The 20,408-nt window shown below is 37.7% G+C and overlaps 1 protein-coding gene across 4 annotated transcripts in view; it reads right to left on the bottom strand.

Moving 5' to 3' along the window:
• Positions 1 to 4,873: 4,873 nt before the first annotated feature.
• The window catches only part of KCTD16 (potassium channel tetramerization domain containing 16), a 312,730-nt gene continuing 297,195 nt past the window's right edge, over positions 4,874 to 20,408 (bottom strand). For all 4 annotated transcript variants that reach the window (XM_005558119.5, XM_005558120.5, XM_005558123.5 and 1 more), the window contains one exon: positions 4,874 to 10,274. In XM_005558119.5, coding sequence (XP_005558176.1) covers positions 9,820 to 10,274 — 455 coding nt within the window. In that variant the 3' untranslated portion in view covers positions 4,874 to 9,819. The remainder of the gene's footprint in view (positions 10,275 to 20,408) is intronic.

The raw sequence follows: 20,408 nt of genomic DNA, 5'->3' as shown, positions 1-20,408 counted from the left end.
TTTAAGACAACATCTGCAGAAGGCTGGTGAAAAAAGGATTCAGTGACCGTGCTTGATTAGTTTACAAGTGCTTCTGACAGATCTCTGGGAGGAGGGATCTGTGCTAGGACTGTCAGTTGAAGGCATGGGCTTGTGTGCATACAAACTGATCCCAAGGAGCAGCGGGGAATCTCTGTTTGCACAAGTTGACTTTAAATATTTTCCACATTCCCCAATAATATGCAAAGCACATGGCTATGAATGAGTGCAAAACTTACTGTATCCTTAAGATGCCCAAAATTCGGTCATTTGGTTGTTATGTCTGTAGAATGCCAAAATAGGTAAGTAAGGTTTTCTTGTATTTGATTTACATTGTTCTTTCTGTGAGCGAGTATTTGGGTACTGTATAAACAGGCTTTAAGGGTTATTTGCAGGAGAGTAAAAATTTGTGATTATTACAATGTGCCCTTGACCTTTAGTATCTATTTACAGTATGCATATTATAAATTATTTACTATAGCTTTAATAATTAAACAGATAATTAGCTGCACCAACAAATCATGTAGGGACACAGGAACCCTCATAAGTGATAAAGTGAAATTAACCAGGATATAATAAATTAACCAATAGGTAAGTGAAGCACCACTAGGACAATAACCATTGAATTTGTGCTATCATACACTCACATTTTTCTTTTTCTTCTTAAACATTATGACTGTTCATTTGGTACTGTTTGGGGTTTTTTCTGTTTTTGTTTTTTTGCTTTGTTTTGTTTGTTTGTTTTTGAATGAAGAAGTTTGAAAACATGTAGTTTGAAATTCCAACAAATGGTTTGGATAAGAGAGCCAGTTTTTACAAGTTTGGTGTTTCCTTAAATGCACTTTTTTTGGTTTATTATCCATAGATATTAAATCTAAATATTTTTTTAATGTTCTCGGCACCATAAATAAATATATACACTTTTAGTGGGAGAGAATTTTGGAAATTAGAACTATATTAGACCATCTAGGAAACCAAATATAAATTGTAATAATAATAAGTTCTCCAAACTCAAAATTCCAAAGTTTTAAGCTATGAGCTTTGTTCATGGGTGTATACATATGTATAGCTATATAGATATGTATATATATACATTAAGATAGATGTACACACATATGTACATATATACACATAATTTTACACATAAACACACACAACACACATAAATACACACACTTCTCACACACACACATACACACTCACACACATGCACGTATTTCGGTGAAGTTTCTTTTCTAAAGCTGCCTGTCTTTTTCCCAACTTGTAAGAGTAACAATGAGATGCTGAGGGCAGTTAATTACATTTGGACTTTTGACCTGTCTTGAATAAAAAACTGAGATTTGTTTAACAAGCCAAAAGATGAAAATAGCAGAGACATAGATACACTCATATATAAACACACATAAACATGCTCATACACCTATTTTACTTCCCCTGAAGCTTGCCCTAGTGACCTGTATGCAGCACAGCAAGCAATTGCAGGTGTCATTTTCTCCTGACATGGAAGCTAGCTTATCATGGTGAGTTTCTTAGGATGTCAGTGCTCACCAGATACTTGTTCTACAACATTATTGCCCCCTTGAAAATTTTTGTGGCATAAAGTACAACCTGTAGCAAATCTGCCCTTCCTTTACCTCCTAGGCAGATGCAAGTCTAATGGCATTTGCAATTAAAAAAAATAAAACTGATGACTTTTAGGAAGGATGTCAGACTGAGATCCCACCTTGTTTAGAATAGGAGAGAGTAGAAACAGGCAAAGTTCAGAGAATAGAGAGAGTAGGTTGTACAATGAGATGGTTGAGCCAGCAGCCTTTAGAGTTTAAAAATCTCAGAGGAAAATCTGGCTCTGCCACTTTTTAGCTATGAGCCTTTATGTGCTACTTTATCTTTCTGAGCCTCACTGACCTCATCTGTAAAGAGAGGATAGTGGCAGGGCTTACTTCATTGGATTATGATAGGATTAAATGAGATAAGGCATGAAAAGTACTTAGTAGAGTTTTTGGTACATAATAATAAATCTGTAATATATATTATCTATAACTTGATATTTAAACCATAATTCTAGAATATTGATCAGAACTACATACAGAAATAATGTCAGTCTAGGATCTGAATGAACTTAATTCAAGTTCTTTATTCCAAATTTGATTGCTTAGACATTATAATGCTCATGACAGTGACCTATATATGGTATGTACCCAACAAATATTTGCTGGATATATGCATAAACAAACAAATAAATGACTGATTTAAACTTTCTGGGTCCTTAGTTTCCTGTGTATAAAATGGAATTAGAACGACCCTATCATTACTCCATCCCTGGGATGTTGGTATGATAAATTAAAAGAAAAATGTCAAATCATATCAGACACAAATGTGCTTTGTGTTCTAATAAAGTCAGTACATGTAAACTAAACAATAAGGCTCAGTAGCCAGGACTTGTGCTTAGACTTTGTCACGTTTGGAAACAAGAACATGGGAGCCCCTGCTGTGTAAGTCTACGAAACATATTTTCCAATAAGATTTTACCATCCTCAGTGAGGGAATATTCAACTCAAAGTAACAAAGTGTATGATAAGCAGTTACAGACAATGAAATCGTTGGCCTGCTCTAAACACTTTGTCCCCCTTACTGGTTTCATTTCTGAGAGCACCTTGTGGTCTACTGTTGATCAACTTGGGAAACATCTTTAACAGGATCATGCAAACTGAAAGGGATCCCAGAGTGCTTCACAACAAGCGCATTTAGCTGTTAAAAGATTGACAACATCCCTGAAGTATAATTTTTCTGAAGCAGAAAGACTGAAGTAGAAGAAGATAAGACACATAAACTACAGGCCTTCCTCATCACTACCAGATCCCTGGAAAAAGTTTCCTGTTTCTCTAAATCTCAGCTTTCACATGTGTATAAAGAGATAATTACATGTAACTTCAAATAATTTCCATACATATAATTCCTTTACACATTTAAACTGGTTCTGATTTTTATTTTTCTATTTTATCCTATTTCTTGACCTGGAAGACTTCCGTATATGGTACAGAAAAAAAAAAAAAAGCCTTGACAAATTTAAACCCATGCTTAATTTAGAGTTTCTCAAGCTAAGCACTATTGACATTGTGGGCTGGATAACTTTTTGATATGGAGGGCTTTCCAGTGCACTGTAGGATATTTAGCAGCAACTCTGGCCTATACCCATCAAGTGTCAGTAGCACCCCTCAAATCATGAAACAAAAAATATCTCCAGGCATTGCCAAAAGACCTCTGGGATGCAAAACCACCCCTGGTTGAAAACCATGGCCTTAAATGCACATAACCCACATGAATCAAGGAGAGTTTCCTGAAATTTTTCTGTCTCTCACCTAAAGGTGTAGATATACCACTGACCACTGGCTGCAATTAAAAAAGACTACTGATGATTAATGTGTATTCTATGTCTATTTTAGCTTTGAAAAATGCATTGTTTTTTTTGAATAAGATGCCACTCTTCACTATATACGTGGATATGAGTTTGAATTTTCCCCAGAAAATACTATTGTTTGAATTCCACATGAGGAGACCAGCTTTACTTAACATTCTCAAGGACTGACATCCACAGTAAAGACAAACTATTGTGCTGAAATAAAAAGCTGTTAAACTATGCAACCAAAGGCTTTTTCCACACACTCAGATAGCACTCCCACACACATTATCCACTGAACTGACATAAACCTAAAAATTGCACATGGTTATGTGCACACTCACACATGCACACTGATATAATTTGAAAGCAACTCTCATTACTTTATTAAACATCAGTTCTGCTTCCATTTGTGATGGATGGAGACCACATCAGCAGGAAGAGAATATAAAGTTATGTTGATTTTTCACTGTGCAAATGCAGGTAAATTATCTAAAGGTCAATTCTAAAAATAAACTGATAAGATGGAGGAGGTTGCTGGAGACAAGAGACTTAATAAACCCTCTGGTTGGCATATAAGTGCTTTTACAAAGCTGATTAACAGGAAGATTACCCCCGCCCTCCTCCAGGACAAGCCCTTGATAGTTGCTAGGCCAGGCACATTTTTCTTTATCCTTTTAAAAGTAAATTTCCTAAATAATGCAAGGATGACAGTCTGGGAACTTAACATTTTTTACCCAATTGGCAACAAAATTTGTTCACAAACAAGAGAAACATTTTTGAACCTTAGGAAGCTGGGACAGAAAAGAAATCCCACTTAGGAAGCAGAGGAGAGAGGGCAACAAACTGAATCAAATTTAACCATTTTTGTTTTAATCTTGGCCAGTTTAACATAATTAGTTGCTCATGTTCAACAGTTTCATTAAGCGTACTTCACTTTCCTTTGGCAATAATATTTACTCACATATTCACTCATGATCATGACAAGCGTGATCTCTATTTTTATCTTTCTTATAATGTGGGAATTTGGTATGTATCCAGTTATTCTGTTAAATGAATAGAGTCAATTGGATCATTGAAACCCGTTTGAATTCACTCTTTCTTGCTTTCTTTTTCTTCTCTTTTCTTTTTTTTTCTTTTTTCTTTTTTGGCATTTATTCTCAAACATGAGTTTGGCTTCAAGTTTTTAGTTAATGTCAGGGTTCATGATCTTCAATTATCTGAGAGCTTCATAGTCCTGATTGAGTCAAATTGGACAAACTTAGCAGTTCAATGGCACAGGATTTGTTTGGTAAAATGTAGCTGAATTCACTAACCATTCCATATTCATTTTGGTTATATTTTATGTGCAGTTAATGGAATCACCTTTGGGGCCATATACATCATTAAATTATGGGTCACTTTCAATTTCCTCCTACTCATACTAAGTAAGGTCCTAGAAATAAACAACTCTCCTTGGGAAAGATCATTATTTTTATTTCTTGTTGGGTATCATTAGAATACATCTCACTCAGAGATGTGCTCCCATCTACCCAGAGCTAAGACTATAATAATGTAGGCTTTTATTTTGGGAAAAAACCCATACACATACACACACAATATGGAGAAAGGGTTATGGTTGACATACAGCAGATGAAATGGCAAAGAATTCATGAAAATCTATTCTGCTCTAGTCTTAGGATGTTTTTCTTTGGGATTTTTCTCTTAAGATAATGAATAATGCGTGCTTTGACTTATTTGTAGTGGGAAGGAAGTAAGAGAAAATGAGGAAATGCTTCTAAGAAGTAAAGGAACTGTTGGTCTCTGCATATTCCCTAAATAGCAGAAATTTTCAAAATAAGGTCTATAGACAATCTTCATCAAAATTATTAAGGAGACTAGCTCAAAATACAAATTTCTTGGCCCTGCTTCAAGTTTCCGAATCAGACTCTTTGAAGATAGGTTGAAGGAATCTGCATTTTTACAAGTGCTACACATGAATTTTATGCATACTGAGTATTAAAAAACACTGTTAAAAAGCTTGCAATGGAGATCACTGGAAAAAGAATCTCCATTCCAACATATACAGCAAGATGAGAATAATAGGCATTTCAAACAAATAAGCTCTGTGCTTGCATCACAAGGCTGTGATTATTAAAGTTTAAGACTCTATTCTTTCAGCAGTGGTAGAGAGCAATAACCATTTCGTCTGAAACCAGAATGATGAAGGCAATATAAATCAAACCTATGCCAGCAGGTTTCATTTGGTCTAATTTCTCTGCAGATATTAATCATTATACAGTTCTATACAAATGACATGTAACTCCATTGTAACTCAGGATACCGAATGTTCACTCTGGTTCTTTCTCTAGTTGCTATTTTGACAATATAAAAGAAAATAAATAAATTAAAAATGTGGGGCATCAAGATTGCAAGACGCCAATAATACCAAGACATTAAAGAGAGAAATGGCCCATGCTAAACCCGTAACCCAGCATGCAAATTGGCAAAAATGTTTATCTGCCAAAGAGTCACCATAAGGAAAAATGAATTCCCTTCGTTTTTCTTTTGAAAATTGGTGTGTCAGGTGGAGGTGACAAAGAATTCTTCCTAAAAATTCACAGAAAGAATCTTATTAATTCTAGTAAAGATCATCTAGAAGACTAAGGCTAGTCAAATTCCATGGCATAGTATATAGTGGCAGAAAATACCAGCACTCAAATTCACAGATCCACTCTATAGTAGATACAAAGTTGGAAGGCTGGAATTGCAACAAAGGAAAATGTATAAGAATCAAAATTTGGTTTCCATTGTGGGAGCTGGTGTCAAGTAATTTTGCAAAACACCATACATGCCTTCCTTTTGTCTCATTGGAGCATGTTTTGTCTGACACCAACAAAGGATACTCAGAGAAGAATCTAAAGCCCAGGAAAGCAAAAGTAATCCAGAAGCACAGGAAGTAATGGGGCCCAGAACAAGCAACACATCTGTGCCTATGGATAAAGGTTCCTCTGAATCGAACAAGGCTAACTGAAAAGAGAAAAGTTCCATGTCAGCACCCTTTAATAAATGTGTTCCCCCAAAATGAATTGGTTGGAATAGATACAACTATGAAGGAATAAAGAGCAAAGGGAAAACTTATTATTTGTGCATTGTTCCCCCTTTTATTTTAATTCACCGTGCATGCATTTTCAGTAAGATAACTGTGCCTATAAATACAAAGGATAACATCAGTGCATATATTGGAAGCCACTTCACTTCATTATTTTTTGACAGCATTTCAGTGCAATTTTTCCTAGCGGGGGAAAGAAAATCACACTACCATATGATCTATTAGTTTTATATTCCTGTCTTCCCCTTTTCCTGCTGAATGTGGATCAGTTCATTTTTGATAGTGGGTAGAAGGACTTTGTAAATACGTTTCTGACTTTAGACGACTCACATACCTTTAGAGAATGATCTCCCCAAGCTCACTGGATTTTAGTGGGATTTCCCAGAAGGCAATCTAAGTTGGGGCTCCATACATGTGATTCCCCATTCATTGTATCCATTTGATATTACTACTTTCTTTATATTAGCAATTTATGGCCCTTGTCATAACCAATGTTCTAGAAGCAAACCACATACATTTTTTGTTCAGAATTAAACAAAAAGTTCTAAAAATTATTTTAACTTCAGGGAAACATGCCCGAGTCACAGTGACTACCAGAGTTACTAGAGCATGTACTCTTATAACTCACTTACCCAGAACTCTTTTCCAATGTTGCAGGCTACCTGAACCTCACTTGATAACTCCACTCAAACTAGGTACTTTAAGCCTCCTCAGAGCCTTTTACTGGCCAGGTCTATGTTCATCTCTATACCAACACTCACACAAATAAACGCCATGCTATTGTCTTAGTTACTTGAATATTTTACTATGGGATGGGTGCCAGCCGAGAGGTGGCCCAAAATAAAAATACTGCTGTTGTGATTGTTTTAAACAGGTTTTCTATTCTAGCTTTGTTCACTGGGTATATAAGGAATGTCAGAGCAGAGAAAACTGATGACAGGTCAGGGGTCAGAAGAACACTGCCATTAACACTCCTTTTGCAGTGTTTAATTTCCTGTTTAAAGAATGTAGTAGAAATATTGGGTTGACTATCATCTTAATTCTTTAATTCTTATGAGGGTATCTCTCTATCTTGAGGCCATTACAGTCAGGTCTGAAATTTAAGGAAGTTGGAACTTTGGCCATTTTAGTTAGACACCAAAGTCTTTGACAGCACTTCCAGTGATAACACAATTATCATATGACCAAAGTGAGTTTCAGGATATTTTCCCCAAATTCAACTTCTTGACCCATTAAGCTCTGTGATTCTTTGCAAGATCTTCTGTTATTAGGATGATGGTATTTTCATGTGCTATCAAGAAACATTGAAAATAATGAAGACATACTGGTAGGCTTTACAAACAAAGCTATGTTGTAGTTAAGATCAAATATCTGCTAATATATTAATACAGAAAAGAACATCACTTAAATTCATAAATTATAATTCTCTTGATAACTCAACTCCCAAGATATACTTTCTTTTTCACTTATGTAAAAACTTTAAACTCCATTCAAACCTTCAGGACAAGGAAAACTTAGCTGAGCCTGTCATCCAAGTGTGAAGGCGAGAATTACAAAAATTCAGAAAAATATTCATATACTAATCATCACTAAGAACAGAAATCAAGACAGAACCTCTTACATAATAAATGTGCATCAATGAAAGATTTTAAAAGGAAGAAATTAGTCATTGTTTTCCTCCTACCGATATCATCCAATTGCCTTTATTACCTGTGGTACACATACACACATGCACACACACGCAATGAAACAAATTAGGAGTGCTTGGCACACAATTAATAATTGACAAATCAATTTTTGGTTACTACTGAAATGCATGAGGAATGCTGAAAATAAAAACTGGTCTTTCAACCTTCATGTAGCACAAGTCTATGAAAGAGCTATTGGTACCTTAGTAAAATACAGAGTTACATGGATGGATAGCTATTAGCGGTTTCTTTTTGGCTGTGTCTATACTGGATAGGATGTAATTGAAAAAGATTGTTTCATTTAGAAATCTGAAACCTTAACTTTGGAGCTTCAGTTACCTTGCTGGGTTGTTACAAACATCATAAAAATGACACAGCTAAACCCTAGCATGGGCACAGCCAAACCCCGAATCCCAAAGACAAACAAAAAAGGCTACCAGCAAGTAAAAATGTAGCTTTGTAGCTTAAAATTTTTATAAGAAATTATTAGATTGTATGTGGAATACAACTTTCTCTAAAACAAACAAAAGGCCGGACCCTTATTTGAGTACTGTGTGTTGTCCTTCGTTCCATAACACAGGAACACAGAACTTAATGTGGATTACGTGGAAAGGCCACACCATTAAACTGTGGGCAGTAAGAACTCTGAAAACATGGAGAGAAAGGTGATAATTTAGTTCAGGGTAGAGAAGGCTGAGTGTGGGGTCATTTAGCAGAAAATTTTGCGAATACGAATGTTTGATTTTTTAACACAAAGAATGTTTGACCAGCTCTCCTCATCCTCTCTTAATGCAGACAAAGAGCAAAGCAGTAAAATGGAGCCTGAGGGTATTAATTTCAAAATAAGGAATACAATTTGTTGATGATGAGGGTCATTTGATGTTAGAAAGCGTTGTGAAGAAAGGTTGGGAAATCTTCCCAAAAGAATTTTAAGAAAGAGTCAGAAGCTCATCCATCTGAAATGTTCTAAGAGAGGGCTGCTGGGAGCAGGAGTACAGCCCTTGGGATGTCTAGGCCCTGGCATCGTGTGCGTAGTGTGTATATACATACTTAGTTGTGCTTATGTTGCACAAATACTCATGCATACAGAGTCAATATAAACTGGCACATATAGATTTGAGTGAAAAGTCATATAAATCTGCCATTCCCCCCCTACCCCATAAACAAAAGGAAAAAGCAAAATTTAAAATTCCAAACTTATGCCATTGGGCCAGATCTTTTTTTTACCATACCCTCATTCAAAGGAGGGAGGTAGAAGATGAGAGAAAAAAACCCGGTTTGGGATAAACGATTCCCAAGGCCTCTCAGCTACTTTTATATAGCTGACTCTCATTATATATAAGATACTTAGCACATGGGACCAAGTAAACAAACAAATAACTAAAAAAGATTTTCTTGTACTTCCACATCTAGAAAGAAATCTACCCTGTGGATTTACATGTTAAGGTGAACTAGGTAAAGTAGGCAGTAGTATATCAATGGACTATTGTGTTCTAAGAAATGTGCATCATTAGTTGTATTTTTTCCTTTAAAATATGAATTCCTTTTAGGAGGTTAATTTCAAAATGAAGACTTTTTTTTTTTTTTTTTTTTTTTTTTTTTATCTTCCCACCCCCAGCCCTCCCTTATAGATGATACTTCCGTAAAAGTTCAGATTGCCAAGGATGTTTTCTCTCGGGAAACCGATCTGGAATTTTGATTTTTAGGAAATCCTGGATACATTTCTCCAGCTCCTCCTCAATTGACAGCTTTTCTTTAACAGCTTTTTTTTTGCTGCTCATGTTCGATTCCCTGGAGCCTGAAGTCAGAGTCCGGAGTAAGTCGCTTTTCCGCCGCATCTCTGACTGTTGGATCAGCTGGACAGGGCCCTTCTTGATGGGACGGTCCAGAGTCTGGATATTGGTCTGGCGTGTCACGGGACCACAGATGACCGTCTCCTGGGGAGAGCTGGCCTCAGACTGGCTGTCGCAGCTGGATGTGGAGAGGTCATTGCAAGACGTGCCACTCTCCCCTTCTTTGTCACCTTTGCCATTCTTGCAGCAGCAATCGCAGTGTGAGGGTGACCATCTGGAAGGCTCACCTGAAAAGAAAGCACAGGACCCAAAGGATTATTGCCAGCCAGGTCAGTTGGAGTAGCAGCATAGCACTTGGACATACACACAAACACACATAAGAGAAGCACCATGGAACCATGCTTTTAGAAAAAGTGGGGTGGTACCCAGGGTGGGCTGCAACAGGAGCCAAAAGCCAAGTCCATGAGGGGAGGAAATTAATGATGGCATGCTATATAAGAGGAAATATAGTATAATGCTTGAGCCCATGAGCACGGGAGTCAGAAATACCCAGCTAACATCATTTATTAAGCTTGTCACCTCGGCACATTCCTTAGATTTTCAGAGTCACTTTCCTCATCTGTGGTTTAAGGGTAATAACTTTCCTGCTATCTGGAGTTACAGGAAGGAGTTAGATAAGTCAAAATTCTTAATGCAGTATCTCTCTCACAGTAAACTCTCAATAAAAGCTAGCCGATTTCCCATAGCTGATGAAAAGCTCCAAGTGACAGCAGTCAGGTACAACAGGAGGACGCTATCAAAACAGAATGACAGTAACCAGAGAAGGGGGACTGACTCTGTGCCTGTCCCTATCTGGGTATCCCTCAGCTCCTTGGTCCTTAACGAAAACTCTGTTAACTCAGTAGTTTCAATTTCAGTCTCCATACAAGGAAACTAAGACCCCAAGAGTTTAAGAAACTTGCCAGAGTTTGTACAATTTGAAAGTGGCAGAGCTGAGATTTGAATACAGACCTTCCAAGGGCCATAACCATACCAATTAACCATTTTATTCAGTATCCTTGTTAGTAAAATCTTTGCTTCTACTTCAAAACAATTTGCAGGTTATAACTTCTCTGAATTTCTTGTTAACCTCTCCTCAGACGTATTTGCTTTTTTCTCCTCTCTGAATTATAGTTCTACTTTGTAAGTTCCTCTATTATAGCACATATTACATTTTGTTATATATCATATTAGCTACTAGGCCATGAGCTCCTTAATATGAGCATAGTGAAGTATCCATTGTTGTAATAGAGCAAATACGCCAAGGAACAATGTAGAAATTCAATAAAAGGCCATATTATAACTTTTAAGTATCTGGATCTAGCCACACCTGAAGCTAGTCTTGCCAGTGAGCTTTTCATTTATATGATAAACTATATTCTGTGTCATTTTTTCAGCCAATGTGAGTCCCTCTTCTCCCATTCCTCTGAGTCTTGACTCATAATACTGCATTTAGCAATTTGAAGGCAGAGCAATGCTGCAGATGCACAGTGGCTCCATGAACCAGAAAAAAAAAAAAAAAAAAAAAAACACACAATCATGGCACAAAGCAACTTCCTAAAAATAAGTCACTGCCCCCCACTTCCACCCTCTGAACAGCCACAGTCTTCCTGGAGTCATAAACTTAATACTATTTACTGATCATGTATTACATGCTGGGCACTTCTACAATTCTTTGTACTTAATCCATAAAAATAAAGAGAACAAATTCCTTTATGATGTTGAGGACAAGGATAATGTAGTACCTTTATATAGTTTTAAAGGAGACCCCATTTAGGTTTACACCATATCTTATTCTCATGAATCATAGGTCACATTATGTAGGATCTTACTTTATTGCCATTTCTAACATAGTCAAAGTAGAGAAAACTTAGAATGAAAACTATTAGGAAAGTTATGTCCTATCTTCTTGGATAATGCCTGTTCTTTACACACTAAATGATTTAAACATATACCTACTTATCTCCATACAATTTTTAAAGAGAAAGTAAAACAAAAGTTTCTATAAATCACAACTCCAGAAGTATTCCTAAATTATACCCACTCTTTCAAGTCACTTTCTAAAATGTGACTGAGTAATCATTGTGTTTTTAAAGCTGTTAAACTAAATGCAACAATCCAATTAGCCAAAAGGAATCACAATAGCAGTATTGTTCTAGTTATCTCATGCTATTATACATTTTCCATGCAATACAGAAACTGTTCAACATATACCAGCTGGTGACTGAAAATATCAGTAATAGAAAATGATTTCTGTCTGCCAGCATACATTTTGAGGGCATCATTTTTTACCTTCACTAGGCAGAATCTGCTTCTGCTTCCCCAAACTCGGCAACCCCTATGCCAAAATGACTTAACTGAGAAATGGTTCCAATGAATTGCACTGAAGAAAAGTAATCACATCAAACCAGAGACAATCTGGTTTTAAACCTTTTTGAAAAAGTGCAGAAATTGAATTTAGCTTTTACAAAAAGAAAGAAGAGGGAGAGGGGAAATACAGAAAGGAAGAAGAGAAGAAATATATGCTGGGAAACACCTATTACCTTAAAGCAAGATTACAAAATATTTTGGCCATAAACCCTGCTGAACCAGTAGAGAAGCAATTGCTGTGTCTTTTTGTCCAAGAGTCAATCACCTTCCCCATGGTTAAGTCATTTCATTCAATGGACCCAGAAGAAAACTTGAGACTTCTACAAAAGTTTTTGTTTGGGTTTTGTTGTTGTTGTTGTTGTTGTTTTGAGACAGAGTCTTGCTCTATCGCCCAGGTTGGAGTGCAGTGCTGCTACGATCTCAGTTCACTGCAACCTCCACCTCCTAGGTTCAAGCAATTCTCCCACCTCAGCCTCTTGAGTAGCAGGGACTACAGGCAACTGCCACCACGCCCAGCTAATTTTTTGGTATGTTCAGTAGAGAGGGGGTTTCACCATGGCCAGGTGTGTCTTGAACTCCTGACCTCAAGTGATCTGCCTGCCTCGGCCTACCAAAGTGCTAGAATTATAGGTGTGAGCCACCGCACCCAGTCTTCCCAAAGTTATTTTAACAACACAAACACCATCATGTGAAGGATTTCTGTATATTCATGTGGAAAATTGCATGAAGCCCTCACTATGTGCCAAGCCAGGAACCTGGCAATGGTGCAGTTATTTCCTCCCTGAACTGCTGGGATGATCATGTATTTAAATGTCATGTGGGATCCTCCAGCTACCAAACAGAAGTATTGCTTTCCACTTACTCTGGGCACTATCACTATCAAAGGGAAATTGAGCAACTTAATTCTCATGGAGGTTGTCATGCTGCCGTGTTTCAAGATTTTATGAGAACATTTGACTGTTTTACTTGCCATTTATTTTGGCAAGATAATTTATGAGATGGCTTCTGAAGTCTATATATTATATTAAACCAAAAAAGAAAGATAGGATCAGAAGGGCCCCATCCAGCTCATCCAATATTATAGGATTAATAGTACTACAGCCCAAAGGTAGTCCTACATGAAGAGTCGTTGTGAAGTTTGAAAAATAATCAAACGTGAGAAGATGACCACCCCATATCTTTTCTAGGAGCACTGTCTGCCTGACTACCCTCTTCCCAAGAACCTAATGACAAGCAAAGAGGTTTTAAATCAGAACACAGAAATGACACATGTAAGCTCCAGACCCTTTGACCTTGCAGAACCACTGTGATGTGCTTACAAGTCTTGGAAAGTATGGAAAGATCTATGAAAGGTCAGTTCTGTAACACAAAGTATTCTAGAATCCCCCCAATTATAGCAAATAACGATCTCATAAATACCTTGGTACTTCAAATTGCAACGTATTTTGCTTCCAATTTGCTGAGGTTTCAATACTGGCTGGAATAATTCTCTCCATTTGGGGAGAAAATAGGTTACAATTGATTAGCCAGATGTGGGAAGAAAACCATTTCATTCCAAGAAAAGTCTGATTTATTGATATTAAAAAAGCAGGAAATCTATTGCCTGTTTGGGGAGTTATTATCTAGTTGCTGGTCAGAGAACCTAATAGCTCTACCTTGTTTTTTAATAAGTCATTGCTGAATTTGTTGAATATGATTTTTGGTGCCTGCTGCATAAGAGTGGCTTGATAAATGTTTGATGAATAATCAATGAATGAGCTGAACACATATGTTGAATTGTATCAAGTTGATAACATGGCAGTGCAGGTCTCAGGCGCCAGAGTCAGGCTTCACAATTTGTCACCTATGAGACCTTACATAAATTAGTTCAACTCTCTGAGCCTCAGTTTACTCATCTGAAGAATAAGGCTGTTAATAGTATTCTCTTCACAGGGCTTTGAAGAAAATTAAATGAGGTAGCTAATGTAAAAGATGTTTCATAATTTGGGGCACACTAAGTATTCCATTCAGTTATACATCTTTGTTCTACTACAATCCTGACACTATTCCATATGAAGGAAACAAATCAAGGGCTTGCTGTATAATTATAATGCTTCCATCAGTACACCACACAACTAATTCTTAGGTCTAGCTGGAATATCACATTAGTAATGACACTGATGTTACAGCTGGATGCATCAGGAAAATGTGTATTCAGTACTTAGTAATGTCTGCCTCAGCATAGGAATGGTGTGACCAATGAGTGACCACAAGCACATACTGTGTGTGGCACATGGTGTGTGAACAGGGGATGTTTTTGGAGAAAAAGGAGTCTTTACAGTGCAATGCTTAAAATTTCACAAATGGATGAGCTCTTCAGGATAAAAATTTACTTGAAAACACATCAAATAAACTCAAATCCAGAATGGGAAAGAATTTGCATTTTGGATTAAACAGGGAGAGGCAGGAAACTCAGTTATATTAAGTCCTTAAAGCCCTAAATCTTCAAGCATTTTACAACTTAGAAAAACTGAGGACTAATCAAGCAAATGGTATGATTAGACTTGGCCCCCTTCCACTATAGACCTCACTGTGTCAGTTCTTACTGATAAAGAAGAACTTAAAGAGGAAAGACTACAGAATATTTCTCCTCTATGAAAAATTCAAACTGAGCTGAGTGAAACATGACTTAGCAAACTCACAAAGTGCTTATGCATTTTTAAAAGAGGCAGCTCTGCAATGTACCCACACTTCAAATTTTCCACCTGCTAATGGCTGTGAGCACAATGCACATCATTTACTGCAACAGCTGGGAAAACTGCTTTTCCCTGTCTTCTCTGTCAATGATGTAGGAGCCTGCAAGTCTGGGAGCTAGGTGGCCAGATTTAATTTATCGAGGCTGCTGAAAGGTTTTCTTGGTATCCCAGTTGAAAAGTCAATAATGGCCAAATTGATGTTTTTATAATTCTGCTAACCTTGAAAAAGATATTGCATACTGAGAGATCGGGAATAGGCAGGCTATGAGAGCTTCTGAAAAAAGTTTGTCTTCAAGCTTGACAATCATCGCTTCTTGCTTGCAGTTGACCTTTTTTACTCATGAACAGTTGGCCTTGGAGGGGCCCAGTGGGAGCTTCTACTGAGAGATGGTTAGTATGGACAAGAACAGACAGTTAAACTATCCATGCATCCATCAGAGTCAGTCAGGAACACAGGCACCCCACCAGTTACCTGAACAGGGAGATTTAACATAAGTATTGGTTAGACAGATATGGGAGAAGTGAAAATGCAAACAGGTAGCAGTAAAGAGACAAAGATAGTGGCTACACAAGGTGGTTACCATCCTTAAGTCTAAGGAGACAAGTAAAAGAAGATGCAGTTATTAGAACCTTAAATCTTAGAGGAGGCATTGTGTGGAGGTTGGACCCAGACATCTGAAGAGGGCATGTGGCCTGCTGGTGCTGGTGTCTTTGAATCAGCCTGGCTCTGGGGATTATAGAGGGGAAAAAAGGGAAACTGGAACCAACTGGTTTTGGAGTAAACAAAAGCTGAGTTGACGCTGATAGGAGCAAGCAAGGAATTCTTCCCATGTTTTAGTGTCTACTTCTAGCACCCCTATTGACAGAGCCTAACAGAAAGCCAGCTAGGCAAAGGAAAAGTGTAGTTAGCCTGTGTGGTTAACCCAAATCCCAGTCCTGGCATCACAAATAGAGTATAAAGGGATGTGTTTTGCACTGAGAGACAACACCTTAATAACGAGGACACTCCCTGCGAGGGATGCAAAAGAAATGAAAGACACTCTTGACCTGCAGGAATGTGTGCTCTACTGCACAAGCTAGGAAATGAAAATTAAAAAAAAAAAAAAAATTCACCTCAGTTCAGCTCCTGCCCTGCCAGCCATTTTTTATACTTCAAGGTTTTGTGTGTGATCTTCCCTTTACCAGCCACGCATCCTTCTACTTTCAAGCTAGCCTCAACCTCCTGCCCGTTGCTTTCACAGCACCATAATGTATAAACATGGGTGGGTTTCTAGGTTTATTGGCTTAATGTCTGTTTTCTGCACTAGACTATAAGGGATGTGCTTGTTTCCTTCTGAATTCCAGACCATGCTCCAGGGCAAACACAGATCAGCATGCCAGGGCGTCTAGTAGCAGATGCTCATTGAATAGCTGCATGATAAATGAATGGGGGAGGAAGCCTGTTATGTACAGAAAGCAAAGTTTAGTTTAGAATGTGTGAATGTGTGTGTGATAGAGTAAACCTTTCACCCAAAAAGAAAAATGGATTGAAAATTCTGACATGCAAAAGACATTAGAATGGAAAATATTTAGGCATGTTGCTAGACAGTCAATGTACATATGACAAAAACATGCTGACCCAGAGAGGAAAATGGCAAAATCTACAGGCCTATCAAGAACTTTAAAAGTGTTTTACATTTATTTTATATATATATAGTTATATATATATAATATACATTATATATAACATGTGTATATATATTATATATATATATTATATATGTGTGTATATATAAATTGACCATCACTCAGTAATTTATTAGTATAAACATCCCTAAAGCATTGAACGATTAGGTAAAAAATTAACTTCCTTAACCATTTAGCCCATGGTTCCTATTTATATAATTTCCCTATTTGATAATGATCAGGCATACCCTCTCAGCTCCGGAGCTTCCAATGTTAGATTTTAGAGCAATGCAATGATTTGTAGAACTGCCTTGCTCTTTTAAGTGTTCCTTGATGACACATGTATTCCACTTTCCAAGTCATTTTTGTGTTTTTCTTGCTTTCTTCCTCATTTTATTTCCTCATCTTAGTCTCAGCTGTTTTGGACTAAGATCACACTTGATTACTTCTGCCCAAAACATATTTGTTTGCCTACTTTAGGTTCTGCAGCTCATCCTGACCCCTTTTCCTACTTGGTCCTCTTCATCCTAGAGACTTCCTTTTTCATTTTTCTTTTCACTGATATTTTTTGTAAATTGGAACAAGTCTCTCAAAGCCTGCAGCTCCTCGCAATCAATATCTCGGCATCTTTTGTCTCTTAAAATGAAATGTATATGTATTAACTACAGAGTTTGTGTGTTCCATTCTTCCAGTAAAAGCCTCCTTCTTTCCCTTTCCCTATTTCACATTGCCCTTAAACGACTGTCAACCATGGTGGTGGTACTTCTCAGAGGGGCACACACGACCCCCCACATTTGAACAGAGTACTCCCCACCCCCTGACCATAGTGGGTGGTTCAGGTAAGTGCATGAGACTCAGGACGGGTGAATCCAAGTTCTCATTGGGACTGTTCTGGTGAAATACGGTGGGTCAAATGTGCCCTATGATTTGAGAGGTTGCCAAGTGAGGGGTATGTGAGCCCAATTGCCATCTTCCATACCTAATGGGAGGACTTTCAGTCAGAAAGAAGCCAAGTGAGACAGGCAAAGCTGGGAAATAGTGAAGAGACAGAGACCTACATCTAGCAGTATTTAAATGGGCCCAATCCCTAGGTTTATGATTTTATCTTTTGGTTTAATCTAGTGGGAGTAAATTTTATGTTATAACCAGAGTCCTGAACACTACATTAAATTCATGTAAACGCACTTACTATCTGTTTAACGTACCCTTTTTATCCTCTGAGCACCTATGCAAGTCTAGCACTAATACTGGTCAATGCTTTAGGGGACAGGCACTATTACTATTGCTAAGCTACTTTGTAGGTAACCTGTTTCTTCTCTGGAATGGTAACCGCTTTGCTATACCAGTCTCAACATATTTGACTTAACACCTCAAAAGATGTACTGTAGCTCCCTTGCTACCTATTGTGCATTGCGATTCCAAAAGTGAATAAGGTAACAGTTAACTCTTCCAAACCAGAAACTTGGTGAAATTCTAATAATAGATATTATTTATTGAGAACTCCCTGTGTCTTTTTATTGTGTTCAGCACTTTACATAATTTTATCTTCACAATAATCCTGTTAGTGAATGGTGAATTAGTAATAATCTCATTAGTCAATTAGGATGCTATTCTTTTCTTTTCATGGAAGAAGAAACTGTAGCTAAAAGTGGTTAATTATCTGATCCAAAGTTATAAAGTTGACAAGTGGTGAGAATTAAAACTCAGATCTTTTTAAATACAAAGCATCTGCTTTTTATTTAGTGCACACAATATCCAAACATGAAAATTTTCTATGAGAGATATTTAAAAGTATTAACAGAGTGAAAGAGTTTAAATATTGATGTTAAACATGACTGCCCCAGTGATTCCAGCCCTTCAATAACTTCTAAAAGTAACCAGCTATTTGAACAACTTAAAAGCTCAGGCTTTCTTATGTCTTTTATCATTATATTTACATATAAAATGTAAGTTCCCTTCCCTCTGCCCATTGAAAATAATGAAAAGGACTACCTGAAGGATACAGTGTCAGTGGTTCTCTTCCTGATGTGTGGGACATTTTGCATCCTTCCACCATTTCTCAGTTCTACCAGGGCTGCCTTGGTAGCAATCACCAGTGTGTGAAGTGTGCACTTAATTAGTTCATGAAAAAAAAAAAAAAAAAAACCCTTGCTAGTGAATTAAGATATAATATTTGCTAATATTGCTTAATGAATACTCAACAACCAACCAGTATGTGATATCTCCTCCAAAAGGGAAAAAATATATGGCCGGGCAGGCTGGCTCATGCCTGAATCCCAGCACTTTGGGAGGCTGAGGCAGGAGGATCACCTGAGGCTGGGAGTTCGAGACCAGTCTGACCAATGTAGTGAAACCCCGTTTCCACCAAAAATACAAAAATTAGCCAGGCATGGTGGCGGACACCTGTAATCCCATCTACTTGGGAGGCTGAAGCTGGAGAATCACTTGAACCTGGGAGGTGGAGGTTGAAGTGACCAGAGATCGCACCATTGCATTCCAGCCTGGGTGACAAGAGTAACAAATCTACAATAATCTATGGTTTATTGGCAAATGCAAACTTAAACTTCTATTAATCCTCCTGGTTAAAAAAAAAAAGTTAAATTCAGAGCAATTGTTCAAGAGCTACAGAACCCTGTGAATTTTGTGAGAAACACAGGTGGAAAAGATCTTAAAACATTTATGAGTCATAAACTACTTGGAAGCAGTGAGGGTTGACCAGAAAATGTAGAATGCATGAGAAGCATGGCCATGATAAGGCCAATCAGGATGCTCATGCAGAATCTCAGTGCTGGCAGACCCACATGACCACAGCAGTGGTTTGAAAAGAGAATCGTGTGAGACCTCGAAGAGACCTGAGAGGCCCCAAGTGGCCCTCATTTTACAATGAGGAAACACAGCTTGGAGAAAGAAAGGGTGTCAGATATACAGCTGGGAAGGTGCAAAGCCACTTGGGCAGAAGGTAAATACAGCAAAATCAGCTGGATAGTGTTTCACATCTGGACAGTCTATCATCTGGGAAGAGGAATTAAAAAGCTCTGAAAAAGAGTCAATTGTTGATTACAGTGAAGATAAACACAGGACAGGGTACTCTGGAGAGAGAAGATTCCTGAAATACGATCACATGCCTAATGTCCAGAAAGGCGAGAGAGAAAGTGAGAGAGAAAGAGACTATGTATATGATAAGACTGATCTACATTTATCAAATACCTATCCTTTGCCACACATTTTACCTGTATTGCTTCACTGAATCCTTGCAATCAGCAAAGGGAGGTAAAAATTGCAATGCTTAATCTCTACCTCCTAGGGCAAATAGGTAGCTAGAGAAGAACAAATGTTCCCAGATGCCAGAATGGCTGACCTTCCATCACAGGGATTTACTCATAATCAAGATCTAAAAGACTTTCTTTTTAAACTGCATATATTTTTGGGAGAAGAATAAATCTCAGACATCTCAGTGTGAATTAGTTTATCACAGTACTTGGGCCCAACAGAGAGGGAAACCTAGAAACTCACATTAGTGATCAATGCCTAGCAAGTGGCAGAAAGAAGGAGGAGGAGGAGGAGGAGGAGGAAGAGGAGGAGGAGGAGGAGAAGGGGAAGGGGAGATGAAGA

Source organism: Macaca fascicularis, chromosome 6 (assembly GCF_037993035.2).
Source record: "Macaca fascicularis isolate 582-1 chromosome 6, T2T-MFA8v1.1".
Taxonomy (NCBI): domain Eukaryota; kingdom Metazoa; phylum Chordata; class Mammalia; order Primates; family Cercopithecidae; genus Macaca; species Macaca fascicularis.
Note: the sequence above shows the minus strand (reverse complement) of the source record. Positions and strands in the feature narration are given on the sequence as shown.